The 14,671-nt window shown below is 37.7% G+C and overlaps 1 protein-coding gene across 2 annotated transcripts in view; it reads left to right on the top strand.

Annotated features, from left to right (window-relative positions):
- The window catches only part of LOC117780043 (protein decapentaplegic), a 40,397-nt gene that overhangs the window by 21,627 nt on the left and 4,099 nt on the right, over positions 1 to 14,671 (top strand). Inside the window, exons 1-2 of one of the 2 annotated variants that reach the window (XM_034616417.1) lie at positions 9,120 to 10,306; positions 13,529 to 14,488. In XM_034616417.1, the coding sequence (XP_034472308.1) occupies positions 13,543 to 14,488 (946 nt within the window). In that variant the 5' untranslated portion in view covers positions 9,120 to 10,306; positions 13,529 to 13,542. Of the gene's footprint in view, positions 1 to 9,119; positions 10,307 to 13,528; positions 14,489 to 14,671 lie in introns of those variants that run through there. The other variant, XM_034616416.1, reaches the window with a different exon arrangement.

Here is a 14,671-nt window from a genome sequence, read left to right as displayed (position 1 = left end):
AAGATTGCAGACAGAAGACTGCAGAATTGTATCTTCCACTTGTGAGTTTATAAATTGTGCTGCAAAAGTTTATAAATTATTTTCAATGTCAAACATGCACTTATAAATAAACAACAACAACAACTGGAACAACAAAAACTTTTGCAGATATTGCGCCTACTCTCTATAATAGAAATAACAACAAATCGTAAACTTATGTAACTATAAATAGGCTCGAGAACATCTCGACTCTGGCCAGCATTTGCCACATAAGTATCTCAATCTAAGCAACAACAAAAACAACAACAGCAGCAACAACAAACACAAGTTAAACAAACAAACAGTTTGCAATTTTCGCAAATTGAATTTCAGTTGCGGTTTGCACTTAATTTGGCAATCGTTGCAATAATTTTGTTTACAATTTACGACTACGCGTTCTATGTAAACTTTAATGCGTTTCAAGATTTTCTCAGTCTCCATCTAACGTCTCTCTCTCTCTCTCTCTCCCTCTCTTTTCCTTATTCTCACATTCATACCCTGATTCTCTTGTGGTTTTCTCTTGATGAAATTTATGATCGACAAGGTGACAGATTCTCAAGCAATTTTATCATCTTGGCAACAGGCAACAATGTGTTCACCTCAATTGCAAAATGTTCTTCTTTTGAATTGGAACTGAAATTGGAATTTGTTTGGATTGCACTGAAATATGCGTGCGAGAGTTTTTCACATTTTATGCGATCGGCCGTAAAGTGAGTGGAGCTATAGCATGTGTCCCTAAGCACCGATCCATCCATAACTGAGTTTACGATCCGCAAATCAAACCCAATGACAGATGATTGCAGTTGCTTCCTGGCAAAAAAAAAACGAGGTCTGCAATGTGCTTCAATATTAAAATTCAAAATATACTTTAAGTAAAAATTTAATTATACTTTTTTTTGGCATTGTTTTTTTATATTACTTGTGTGTAAGCCATCCCAAAAAATTATTCCAAAAAAAAAAATGTTATATATTTAGAAACCTCTGTCTAGCATCACTTCTTACATTCTACTGTCTGAATTTGTTTTATTAAAGTACTAAAATGGCAGCCCTTTATAGTACTTAAATTAGATTATTCAAACGCCATTTGGCAACACTGTGCTTTAAGATTTGTGGCTTGTTTTGGTTGAAAAATACGTATGATTATTATTGTTAACAAAGCTCACTTTGATGATATGATAGTGAAATGGGCGGATAAAAGGCGTGACGATTAAATTATTAAAATAAACTTGAAGCTGTCGAAACAATAAATATTGAGCAACATTTATGTACATAAGTAAGTGGCGATTATTGCGCTATTTAAATTAGTTTATTACACAAAGATAATTCTGTATATAGAGGAGTCCGTTATATGTTTTTATGTATATGTACTTGTGTGTGGATTTACAACATTGAATGAGTGTGTGTTTACAGCGAAGACAAAGTAAATTAATGTCTTGTGTTGTTGTTTTTTGTGTTTGAAAGTTTGTATAAACAAGATTGCAACATTTCGGGAATTGAGCATTGAAATGATGTGGCATGCCACAACAGCACCAGCAACAACAACAATAATAGGGTCTCTATAATTTCCCTGATCCGAGTTCATATGCCAAATATTTATGAAATCATAAAATTTGATGTTTCCTCTGTGGCACTTGACACTCATGCAACCCCCGGTTGCAATCTCTCTCACTCTCTCTCTCTCCTCCTTTGGGCAATTGCTGTGGCACAAGTGTAGTCGCGGTGTTAATGATGATTTTGATGTGCAGTTAACGGATTGGTAACAGCTTCTAACTATCCTCTGAGCCCATTTGCAGGGCGATTACATAAAGTGCCTTTCTCAAGAGATCCAATTGAGGCCTTGTCTGTGTCTATGTCTGTGTCTCAATATTCATCAGTTGTTTGTTTTATGCACGATTTTTTGTTGTTGTTGTTGCTGTTGTTGCTGTAAATAAATAGTGGTGGTGGCAAGTACGTGAACTGGGCCTCAGATCAAAGGCCTATCAATTAGCACCCGTTTCGATTATGTTGCATGCTGCACTCAACCCAAAAACCATTTGCCGCCAATTCACACCCAATTAGTAATAAATTTGAATGCTCATGCTGTTGATGCTGCATGTTGCATGCTGAAAATTCTGAATCCCCGATCGTTATTCCAATCACAATTTCAATCTGCATACAAATTTTTTGAGTTACACTTGCAAAAATATTTAATATAGAGAAAACAAATTGATTGAAAGACCAATTATACTCGTATTTATTTTCTTTTAAATTTTCTCTAAAAATAATCTATTTAAGTCGAATTTTCTTGAGTTTGCATACATTTGTATAAATGAAAAAAATTGTATAAAGTTTGTATAAATATTAATGCCAGTAAAAAATTAAATAAATACATATTTTTTTATCATTATAATAAAACAACACTAATACTATAAAATTGGGTTCGGAAGATCCCAAAGTAAACCTAAACAGTTTCAGGCAATGTATTCTTGTTTAAAATTTCTTAAAACTGATCTGCTTTTAAATGTTAATACTCCAATATAGTCTAGGATTTTAAATCGATAAAAGAAGCAAAGCTTCATGAAATTAATTTAATATTAATATGCTTTAGATTTTAACAAATAATTCTAAAAATACTTCCATTTGAGTTTTTTTTTTTTTTATTGTTATGACTAAAGTAAGAAACTCTTTAATAGGGCGATATATAATTCTCAGCCAGATATGAAGTACTTTGCCAAGATATAAGAACAGAATGTTTTTTTTTTATATTTCACAATATTTGTTTTCATTCAAGTTTTTTTTAAGGATCATCAAGGATTGATCAACTTATTTTCAACAAATTGAATTTTTCTCTGTGTAGCCGTATCTAACTCCACTCCATTAGGACTAACAGTTATATCGGCCATTAAGTTTTATCGATGGCGCTATACAACCCGCCGATTTGATTTGTAACCACTTGAGCAGGGCCACAACAAATATCCACCTTTGATATTTTCACACATAACAACTCGAAGCTGCGAGCTTGGGGGGGAAAAACTTGGAACCTGGCAACAGAGTAGAGGGAACTTGGTGCCGAAATAAAACTTAATTGCAATTGACTTTAAATGCTTATGCGGGCTGCCCGCTGTGTTAATTTGAATTCAAACTGTTTCCATAAGTGAAGTGGAGTGAAGTGGCCACATGGCCAAGTACTGTAGACTTGGCTGTTGAGTTGATCTTAGACTAGGACTAGGTTCGATGCAGAAAGCCACCCGCAGGCAAGCCCAATTCTTCCCTTCGGCTCCTCTATTGCCAGTGCCGGAATTACCAAGTGGCGCTAATGAAAAGGAAACAATTTGGTTATTGATATGGATATTGGCTGTATCTATCTCTAGATCAATATCTTTGGCTATCAGGTATCGGGTTACCGAGAGACAAAATCGCATAAATCAAGCATTACATGCATTGTCCAGCTCTAATGACTGTTGGTTCGATGCGAGTATAAACAAACAAAACAGTCTCAGACAATAGAGAACAATGACAACTACAACGGCCATAATAACAACAACTAGCTGCGGGAAGCGGACGGAGGACAGCGGACAGAGTACAGCGGACAACGAATCAACGCATCAAATTACAACAAAGATCAAGAAACTGCTTCGAAACGGGCTAACAAAACGTTTTCCAGCCAGGATCAGCTTTCACAAAACGCAACTTAGACTTTGAGTCCCCAGTCTCAGTTGGTTTGTCAATGCGTCAATCTGTCAATCAGTCAGCCAGTCGGCCAGTCAGTCATTGAGGTACACAATAATAACGTTTTAATTGAATAAAAGTCCAATAACAACAGTCGACCCAGTCGAGCAACAATTCATCCTCAAACCTCAACATCAGCTTCAGCTTCAACTTCAGCTCATCTCCCTCAGAGTTCTCCTCCTCTTCCAGGCTGCACATTGTCAATTGCCTTCGTCTCTTTATCCTCCTTCTGATTCCTTTGTGTTGTGCCTCTCTTCTCTTTTCTGAAGCGACTGCCTCTGACTGACTGACTGACTGACTGTCACCTTTCCATCAAACTGGCAGTGAAAGGCGCACTCGCTCAATGATGTCCACGTGCCAGGCGAGGAGTATTGTTTACCAACTTTTGTTCTGTTCCCTTCAATAATTGATTAGCTGACAATATTACAGAAATCGAAACAAAAACAGTGAAAAGAATAGAGTAACAGATACAGATACAGCTACAGTTACATTTGCTACAACAGGGAACAAAGCTAAAATGAATCATTGTTTAATCCTAGATGAGTTTCAGATACTAATGAGATTCCATTGATGTACTCAGGCAGGTGAAATCCTAAGAACAACTACATTTTAAAGAGAAAAGACGAAGATGAATTATTATCATTGCTTAAGCTTTGACACTTAATACTGTTGCTAATGTTAATGTTTATGCTTAATAAAAATTTATAATATTAATTATTATTTCCAATATTAATATTTTTAATATCATTATCATTTGTCTTAAGCGAAAAAAACCACATAAGAAATTTTGCAACTGCTGAATATTCATTAGGACGTAAAAAATTATGAAAATACGAGGGCAGATTGATAAATAAGTGACAAGTATGCTAAATTTTATTACAGTTTCTCTACATAGTTTGACTTTTATTTAAGTCTGAAGGTACTTCCTCAATGCTCAACTTCCTCCTGTTGCCCTGAGAATCCTTTTGACTTATATCCCTGGATCAGTCGGTCGCCTCGTGTCGCTCGTCTTGACTCTAGTCTCTAATTTCTCTCGTTTTTCGATTCTCGTCTGGACAATTACCCGCCCGCCCCCGTTGAGTTGTCTGACAAGAAAAGGATCGGGATGATCGTCCTGCTGTGCAGGACGAACTTCGACTCCTTTGGTCCATGTGGATGTGGTCAATGCACAAAAACTGTCTCAAGCCGTTTGCGCAGTGCTGCAAATAGGTAACAGTTTTCCCATTTTCCGACTGTCCAAGGATTTTATAAATGACACACGCGTCCGGGACACAGTTGATAAATGAAGCTGCAACTGCGTGCCGCCTGATAATGGACTCTTTTAGTTGCCGCAATTGTTGTTGTGTCTGTTGTTGTTGTTGTTGTTTTTGGCAGTGAAAGTAGCGCCGGCGCTACGATCCGTGTGGGCCAACAAGGCTGGCAAATATTGATGGTGCCCGCAGATAGGCCAAGGGTAAGAAACGAGGTTGGTAAATGTGAAAACGAATTTCTGTTTCAATTCCAACGATTTCTGGTGGTCCCAAATGCCACGTAAGGGCGTGAGATAAGCCAGCCCGTGCGATGGGCAATTAAATGCCATTAAAATTGAACGCTCTCTGCAGCGCCATTAATGTGAGAGACAGAGAGAAGACACTGAAGAAGATACGGAGAAGACTGAGGACAGACGGAAAGTATCTGTTTATTTGTTGAATGCAGTGAGAGTGGAAGAACACACAAACATAACAAGTTGAAAAGAATAAGCAGCAATACAAAACGAGAAGGAGGAGCAGACAGAGAAGATACACAAACACACACACACAGATGCAAAGATACACACATATATGCCGTGGGGCAACATCGTCTACGTGTTGACTGCGATTAACATACAAAAGGATCTGGGCTCTCGATTTTGGAGCCCGCCTTCTTCATCTCTGTCTGCGCTCATCCGCCAATCGGCATGAATCACCCGCCGCCAGTCAGCAGCCACCACTCAACCGCCGCACCACCGCACCACACTCTCTGCCCCACATTGGCCGCAGTCGCAGCCGCAGTCGCAACCATCGCAGCCACAGCGACGACATTCTTAATGCGCTGCAATGAATTGTTCTCTTCTTCTTCTTTCGCTTGATATTCTTTATGCTTTACGCCTTATTCTTTTCTTTAAACGTTTGCTTTTCCTCTCTTCCGGTCAGTTTTTAGTTGATTTTTTTTGGGCATACATTTGTCTCGCTTAACTGTGAAATATGATGCTCACAAAAAGATACAAACAGACGGCGTCAAGTGAACTGATCTGTGGCTACTTAAGCAGCCTTTGGCGCCAGCTGCCACCACTCTGAGCCTGCAACCATGTGGCAAGCAAAGCCACAATGTCTGGCAACGCTTAAGTTGCAGACGTCGCGACCATTAATGTCGCCAATTGCACATAGTGGACACTGGACAGTGGACAATCGACAGTTAGTTTTGCGGTGCACTAAAAAACAAAACATGTGCACATAAAAAAAAATTCATTCTAAAAATCAAGTTTAAAAAACTTGATTTTAGCTTGCATTTTTTAAGTATGCATTCAGTATTCAATTCTAAAATGAAGTATAAAAAATAACATAAAATTGCAACGATATTAAAAACTCAACATTAAAAAAGTCAAAGTAGCCTAAATTACTTGATCTAACTGACTAAAAATCTTACACAATGCCAAAAATAAAAAAATTGTTAAGAATCATCGTGCTTGATTTAAGTATTATGTACTTGTTTTAAAAGAATACGGGATTACCGTATTTCTGACACCACATTGTATTAACTTTAACCCGGAATCCCGGATTTTTTTCTGTTTATATATACTACAACGAGAAATTTTAGACACTTTTTGTCTGAGAAGAGAGTCTAATATTATATAAGAAAACTAAATCAGTCTAAAAGGTATGTTTAAAATTTTTGATTTTAGCATGCATTCCATAAGTATGTGTAGAATTTAAATTTTATGCTTTTTACGTATTTAATTGTAATTATTCAGCAATTAAATAGACAAATAATCCAAATTTAAGTACAAATGTCTTAATGGAATTCCGATGATCAATATATTTGCTGAAAATGAAATGAAAAGTTGATAATTAAACAAAGTTTTTTGTACTCTACGAAAATTCGAGATCTTTGAATTTGTGAGACCCTTTGGGAATTATTTTATCCGGGAATCCCATATCAAAATCTGGAGATCTGTAATATCTGTAAATATCTTTTGGGTTTTTAATGACTGTTTGTTGGGACATTTTTATCCAACGTAAAGCAAGTTTAAAGAATCAATAAAATAACATTTATGTTATTAATAATTATAATAATATTATTATAATTATGTTGTTATTCAGCCTTGCATATAAAATAAAGATGCTTAAAACTAACACAATATCTACGATATTTCCAACAAATATATCTGGAAATTTTAGCAATTAAAAATTCTTACAATATAATTATAATAGTTTATTCAATTATATTATAAAAATAATTTTCGATCGTTAAAATCAAGTTAAAACATTCTCGTAGTTAATTCAGTCAAGATCCTTTTTTCTTCATCAATATTACTAAGTGCATTAAAATACTAAGAGGAAAGACAGAGCGCAAAAGTGACTTCACGTATAGTTCTAGGCAAATGCAGAAGAACTAACAAAAAGGCAGAGACAGAGACAGACGGCTCCACCTACTCAGGCCCAAGTGGCCAAGGTGGCCAAGGTGGCCAAGTGGCCAGCGTCGTTGTGGCTGGCTTGCAGCACCTGCTGGCAACAAAGAGAAGGTCTGTTGGCCAACCTTTGTGGCAGCCACGTTGGCTGCCTTGGGCTGCGCCTGCGCCTGGCGCGGGTGTGTCAAGTCATCTCCACAAACAGAGAGCAAAAGGCAGTTGAAAATGCATTTATAGCTGTTTGCATTTGTATTGGTATTCGGTGTTCTTCCCCTCTGTCCCTCTGTCTGTCCGACTGTGAGAGTGAGTGTGAAAGAGCCAGCAAGTGTCATTCTTATGGCCGACAATGCGGCACATCGTCGTCATCGTCTCTGTCTTTTTTCTCTTCTATTCTCTTCTCTGCACTTTTCTTTTTTTTTTGTTATTTTTTTGTACCTCTTGCCAACCAATAAAATTATACTAATTCTTGACTTTTTGATTTCATTTTGTGTTTGTTGTTAAGGATTTCGTTACCTAAACATACACAAATACACAAGCAGACACACACACACACACACCTATACACCTTGTGGTGTGTGTAAAAAAATGAGAAAAGAAATAAGACAGATATTGTATCTCTCGCTCGTTCCTGGGCTGCTTGGCTTGTTGAACGATCACGATCCGACTGGGCCCTCGCTGGCTGCCAGCCCCAGGAATGCATGCGTTGTGGCAAGACGAGACAGTTTGGTTTTATACTTGGCTCATTGCGCGCGTGCAACTCCCCGAGCAAAGAGTTTCTTCTAGAGGTCTGTCTGACCGATTGAACTTTGCAAGGAAACGGAAACAAGTCTTCACTGCGCCTCAATACGCCGGAATACCAATAAATACAAAATAACAAATATTGACAGTAAGTAAGAGTTCTACTAATTTCTTTTTTTTAATTTCGCTTAACAATTTTTATATATTATAAATAAAAATGATTATTTATATATTTATAAAAAATTAAATTCCTTGAAAAAGTGCTTCGACTACCATTTTCTTATAAGCCATCCTGCAGAGTCAAGCAGAGAGAGAGAGAGAGAGAGAGAGACAAGCTTTGACTTAACACTCAAAACTCAGTTCGTCAAAAACTCAATTAGCTTCAAGTTTTCTAGTGTGTGTGTGCATGGAACTTACACTCAAAGTGTCACTCAATTTGCTTGAGCGAATGAGCGAAAAGCAAAACTGACGACGCGCTGGCTGCCAGTGGCAAAGGGAACTTCGAACGAGATGGATGCGTGATCATCATATAATGATGATTATCAACAACAGTTAAACTTTCAGACAGCCAGCCACACAGTGATCGGGAGAGCGGTAGAGTGAGAGTTAAATGCGAGAGCGACAGCGAGAGAGAGAGAGTTGAGAACAAGAAGCGCTCACGCAATTCTGTCTGAGTGGAAACACGAATTAAGCAACGACAACGAAGAGCCGAAGGCAGTTCGTGTGCTCGTGCTGGGATCGGGCTCGTGTGTCGCTTTACCTGTCGACTGTAACTCGAATCAGGTAGAGGCAGACATGAAGGCGTTAGTCGTTCCACAGCGCTGATCGAGTTGAAATCTATTTGCTGGCCCGACGCCATGTGTCAAATTCAACACACAAAAAATTAAATTGAACACACAAATTGGCGTAAAAAACAAACTTGACAACAAATCGAAACCAAGTCGAAATCTAAATCAAAATCAAAGATCAACTCCAATTTGAAGAGCAACAACAACAACAACTGCAACGCGTGTGAAACAACAACAACAACAAATGTATGCTAAATTTGTAATCAAATAGTTTATGTTGTGTGTGCGTGTGTGTGTATGTGTGTGTGTGTTGCTGGAATGTCAACTGACAAGTTGTAAAGGGAAACCCTGAAATTCGAACAAAAATTTTAAAATTTTGTACACATATAATAAATAAAAGCAACAACCAAAAAAAAAAAGCAAAGCAAATCAAATCAAACAACAAATACAACTACAAGATACAGATACAGATAAATGTGCGCTTGGGATTTGCATAGCAATAATAACAACAACAACAATTACAACAGCAACAACAAATAGAAATCGTCGAAATTAAACGTTTCGTCGCGTCTCACTTTGCATTTTTCTTTTTTTGGCATTTGGTTTGTTGTCACTTGGAAAATATGTGGATTACTGTGCCGTCAGCAGAAACTCCAACAACAACAACAACAACAACACGAGCCCGCTGCAAAAGCGAGCGCGTGAATAAATCTCAAATTGAATGTAAAGTTTTGTTAGTGAATTGAACAACAATACCAAAACAACAGCAGCAACAACAACAAGAAAGTGCCAATGCTTAATGTATCTGACAGATACGTTTCTGGTGTGTCATGTGCCCTGGCAGCAACAGCAACAGCAACAACTGCAACTGTAACAAGACAAAGACTGCGCCTTGAATGCGGCAATACAATTTTTAACAAGAACTTCATCTATTTCATATACAATTATCGCAAGCGAAAAAACTCAAACGAAACTCTGTCAAAAAGATACAAACTGAGATTAGCTGTGAGATACAACTATTGACAAAGCGTGATTTATTTTTTTTAACCCAACAAGCTGCACAGTAGCCACTTATAAAAAAACTACAAATACATAAAAAAAAAAACAGCTGTAAATTGTGCAAATATATAAACCAAAGCAACAGCAACAAATAACAACAACAACAACAGGAACAACGTTAGATAACACTGAGCCCAAATATCATAAATTCATAAAATTGAGAGTATACCCATGTGTCAGTAGGGGGGCAATCCATCAATATACGCGGCTTACAAAATTAATCAAAAGAAGCAGAAACAAATACAAGTAAATAAATAAATACGATATACATTTAACTATAACTACAACTATATACACACAAAGTCTAGATCCCGAGATACGGCAACATAGGAAACTTTATAAGACTGAGGTGAGTTGTGTGTGCTTATCTCTATCTCCATCTCTATCTCTCTCCCACTCTCTGCCTCACTCTCTCGCCCGTTTTGTGTAACTGAACTATACACGAACTAAGACCCCGCCAAAAAAGTCTCACTTGTCGCTAAGCTTATGTAAATTGAGTTTGAAAGAAAAAATTGTCAGAAAGAAAAACCTTAACTTACGAGCACGAGCATTCTCTGTGAGAACCGCACACAAATCGAGCACCACCGAAAATCCATTAAAATGCCATCGAAATACCACCAAGCCCTGATCCAATGCCAATATGCATAATCAGTTGCTACCATTTGATACGATACCATATCGATGTGTCCGAAATTTGTTGGTCTCAGCTCAGTTTTCAGCTATTGAAAAATATTTGGGTATCTTCTTTATTTTAGGGGGGGACTCATGGTGTATTACATAGCTTTAAGTGCAAAGCTCAATAATTTTGAGCTTAATGAAAGTTTTATTTAAAATATGCATTTTGTTAAATAAAACTGATATTGAGATATTTCTTCTCATAATATATAAAATTTATATTTTCTCAGGTAAAATTTTATGTTATAATTAATAACTTTCTCATCATTCTATTAATTTTCTCCCTGAATTGATTTCGTAACCTTTTAATCAATATTTGTAGTATCTCCAATAAGTTTAATAACTAAATTAAATATAATTCTTGCCTCTCTAACAGTTTTCGAACATTAAATGGGCGTGATTTTTATCTTTAACCAATTTTCCCACATAACTTAACTCAATATGGCGCGATCATAATATTTCCACGCGAGAATTGATCTCATAATATATCATAATCGCAACAAGTAGATGGCAGAGGGAATTGAGTTCCGAGAATCGACATTGTTGGCTTACAATAAAGTACCGTTCGTATTATAGGCCAGATCTGTTGGTCTTCTTCTTTATTTTTAAAGTGTCGGCAAGAGGACAAAGCCACAAAGGATGTCAATGTCCTGGCACATAAATTACAGGCAACATAATATGGATTGCATTCGTATTAGTTGCCGCATCTAGTGCCATTGTATCTGTATCTCTGCATCGATGTATCTATGAGTGCGTCGCTTTGTATGTGAGTGTGTTTGTTTGTGTGAGCGTTGAAATTGCTGACGGTATGTTTGACACACATCATAATGCTACTAGTATATCATCTATTGGGCAACCGGAATCAAACTATAAACAAAATGTGCCAATTTGCGAAACATTTCTGCGTTTGCGTTTTTATACAAACAAAAACTTTATATAAAAAAGCTTACTGAAATTTGAACTTTAGCGAGAGCATGCGGAATTTCACAACTTACAAGCAGGAAGGGAGGAAAGTGGGATGGGTTGGAACTGTGTTGAATGGCAGTACGCCTGGAAATTCCAAACTGAGCAAGGCATTCATTTTGGACACAGGGGAAACCCCCGGAACCAAACAACCGCCCAGGTAGTTGACAGTCTATAAAATTGAAACTGACAATTCCAAGAATATATTAAAAGCGAACAACAAATAATGAAAACTCATAAACCTCGAACCACAACAAGAATCTAATAAACCAAAAACCAATGCATATTAATGAAAATCAAAATTTTCACTCACCCTTCATTATACGAGTATGTTGTTTATATATTTTTGGGTAAATGTTCAATGTTGCTTATCAGAGGCGAAAGATCTGTGCTCACTTGAAGATGAGAAACCCCCGTCGCTGGATGGGTTATGGGTTATGGTTAGAAGTATGGCTCGAAGCAGGGCTCTGGGTCTAGCACCCCCCAGCGTGTGCCATCTTTTCCATTTTTGTTGTTGTTGTGTCTTCGATTATAACGAAATTCCGAATTCCTTTGCGCCTAGCGCCTTGTCATATAACAAATTTTTAGTACAAGATAAGATTTTAATCTTTATGTGAAAAACAACATGTAATTTGTTGTGCCAGCACACTGACTATGCATGTGTGTGTGTGTGTGTGTGTGTAGGGCACGTAGACCTGCTAAAGGTGCCTATGCCTAATATTCTTCTGCTCATTGTTATTGTTGTTGTTGGTGCCGTTTCGGTCTCATCTTGAGATAGCATCTCTCAAATTTATTGCCTATAACCAAAAAATATATAGAATACTTCTAATAATTTTCATAAATTTTCCCCCCACAAAAAAATTCTCCAGATAAGTTAAAGTCACAAATTTTCATTTTGGATTCTTTTGTAAGTTGTATGAAAATGCCGCGCTGTATATAAATCAAAGCGCCAGCGATAAGTTCGTCTTACATGGAATGTTGTATTATTGACTTATTGAATTATTGATCAATGACAATAAAAAGAAACAAAAATTATGACGAACGGCTTTTGCTTGAGCTTCTCTGATTTCCTCTCTCTAACCCAGCTAAAAAGCACATATTATTGAACCCACTTTGGAGTTGTATCTGTAACTGTGTATCTGTATCTTTTAGCTGTATTTGTTTTGTATTGAATTTCTAAACGTAGACACAAATCGCTGCTGCATACCACAGATCGTGTGTCAGCACCGAAAAGGTGCAATGTCCGCGATTGCAACACCAGAGAAGAGTCGAATTGAGCTCAACTGAAATGAACTGAACTCAACTGAACTATGTACATACATATGTATATGTATGTGGGGCGTTGAGTGGGGTGGCGGGTGTTAAGCTTGGGTCCAGCCAATGAGCCAGCTCATTATCAAATATTTTTTTCTTATTTTTTATCATATGTAAAAGAGTGTCAGACAGACAGACAGGACGCACCTTTCGTCGACCATAAAACTTTGGGCTTAAATGGGCCAGGCGCTTAAGGAAGCTGCTACCTGAGAGCAAACAGCTCAATGCTCTTCCTCTCTCTGCCTCATGCTCTCGCAGACAGCGCTCGCTCTCTGAAGAAGGCGCTCGCTCACTCGCTGCCTGTGGTCAGAGACAGACAGAGAGACGCATTGACTGCGCAACGCAGACGCATTGGGCAGCTATGACACTATGGTTGTCTCGCTCTGCCACATGCGCATGCCCATTTCAGTCGACGCTCATTGAGTGTGAGAGAGGCGCGCGCTCTTTGAGTGGAATTTACTTATTCGTGGTGTGTGCTTGTGGTGGCCGACGTGTGCGAGACAACGACGATGGCGACTGCGACGTTGGCATCGACATCGACGGCGGCAGCGACGTCGGCGTTGCTTTTAACCCTATCGACAAATGCTTAACAGTTTCCTATGTTTTTGTATCGTTTCAGAGTTGCAAGCGACCATGCGCGCATGGCTTCTACTCCTCGCAGTGCTGGCGACTTTTCAAACGATCGTTCAAGTTGCTAGCACCGAGGATATATCATCGAGATTTATCGCAGCGATAGCGCCAACAACAACGACAACAAAGGCCATAATAAATAATAATACATCAACAAAAACAACAGCTACAGCATTAGCTAAAGCATTTAAGCCATTTAACGAGTTACTATTCAACAACAGTAACAACAACAACAACAACAACCACAGCAGTGATAGTGATAACAACAATAGCAAAAGTGACGAGTTTAAACATTTACAAGAAGTGCATAAAACAAGAACACACCAATTAGAAAATTCCAAAAATATCAAAAATAAGCATAACAAACATCATAAGCAACATAAATTAACTAATAATAATAATAAGCACCACAAGCAACACGCTACAACAACAATCAACAACAAAATGGCTGTAAAGGAGCTACAAAAACTCAAGCAACACAAACCATCCACAGAATCTCAACCACAATCCGCCATTGCGGATGTGTTTGTATTGGATCATCGAGCGCCCGCCTCCATTGCAAGCTCGAGTTACGTTTCGAGCTCCGACACGAGTGCGAATTCGGATTCGAACTTGAATTCGAACTCGAATACGGATACTGTGCTGGGGGAATTCGAGGTGCCTGGCATTGAGGATGCCATCATCATTGAGGATGAACCTCCCACGTACAGCAGCAAAGAGATCATCAAGGACAAATTGATACCAGATCCCTCAACTCTAGTCGAAATTGAAAAGAGTCTCCTCTCCATGTTCAATATGAAGAGGCCGCCAAAAATCGATAGATCCAAAATCATCATACCAGAGAAAATGAGAAGGCTTTATGCCCAAACTACAGGACACGAAATTGAATTCGTAAATAGACCCCCATTACCTAAATTAGCGAATACAGTCAGAAGTCATCAACATAAAGGTAAGCCGATAACTATTCTTACGATATAACAGTATAATGATATATTTTTATGGTATATAACAGTTATGAAAAGATATTTTTCTATGGATAAACTAAAAATCATTTAATATTGGAGGAATAGAATCTATAACGATCATTACTTTTTTTTACATATTTGTTTAATTCAAAAATTGATACAAAATG

The sequence above is a fragment of the Drosophila innubila genome (assembly GCF_004354385.1).
Source record: "Drosophila innubila isolate TH190305 chromosome 2L unlocalized genomic scaffold, UK_Dinn_1.0 4_B_2L, whole genome shotgun sequence".
Taxonomy (NCBI): domain Eukaryota; kingdom Metazoa; phylum Arthropoda; class Insecta; order Diptera; family Drosophilidae; genus Drosophila; species Drosophila innubila.
This window is presented reverse-complemented; position numbering and strand designations above follow the sequence as displayed.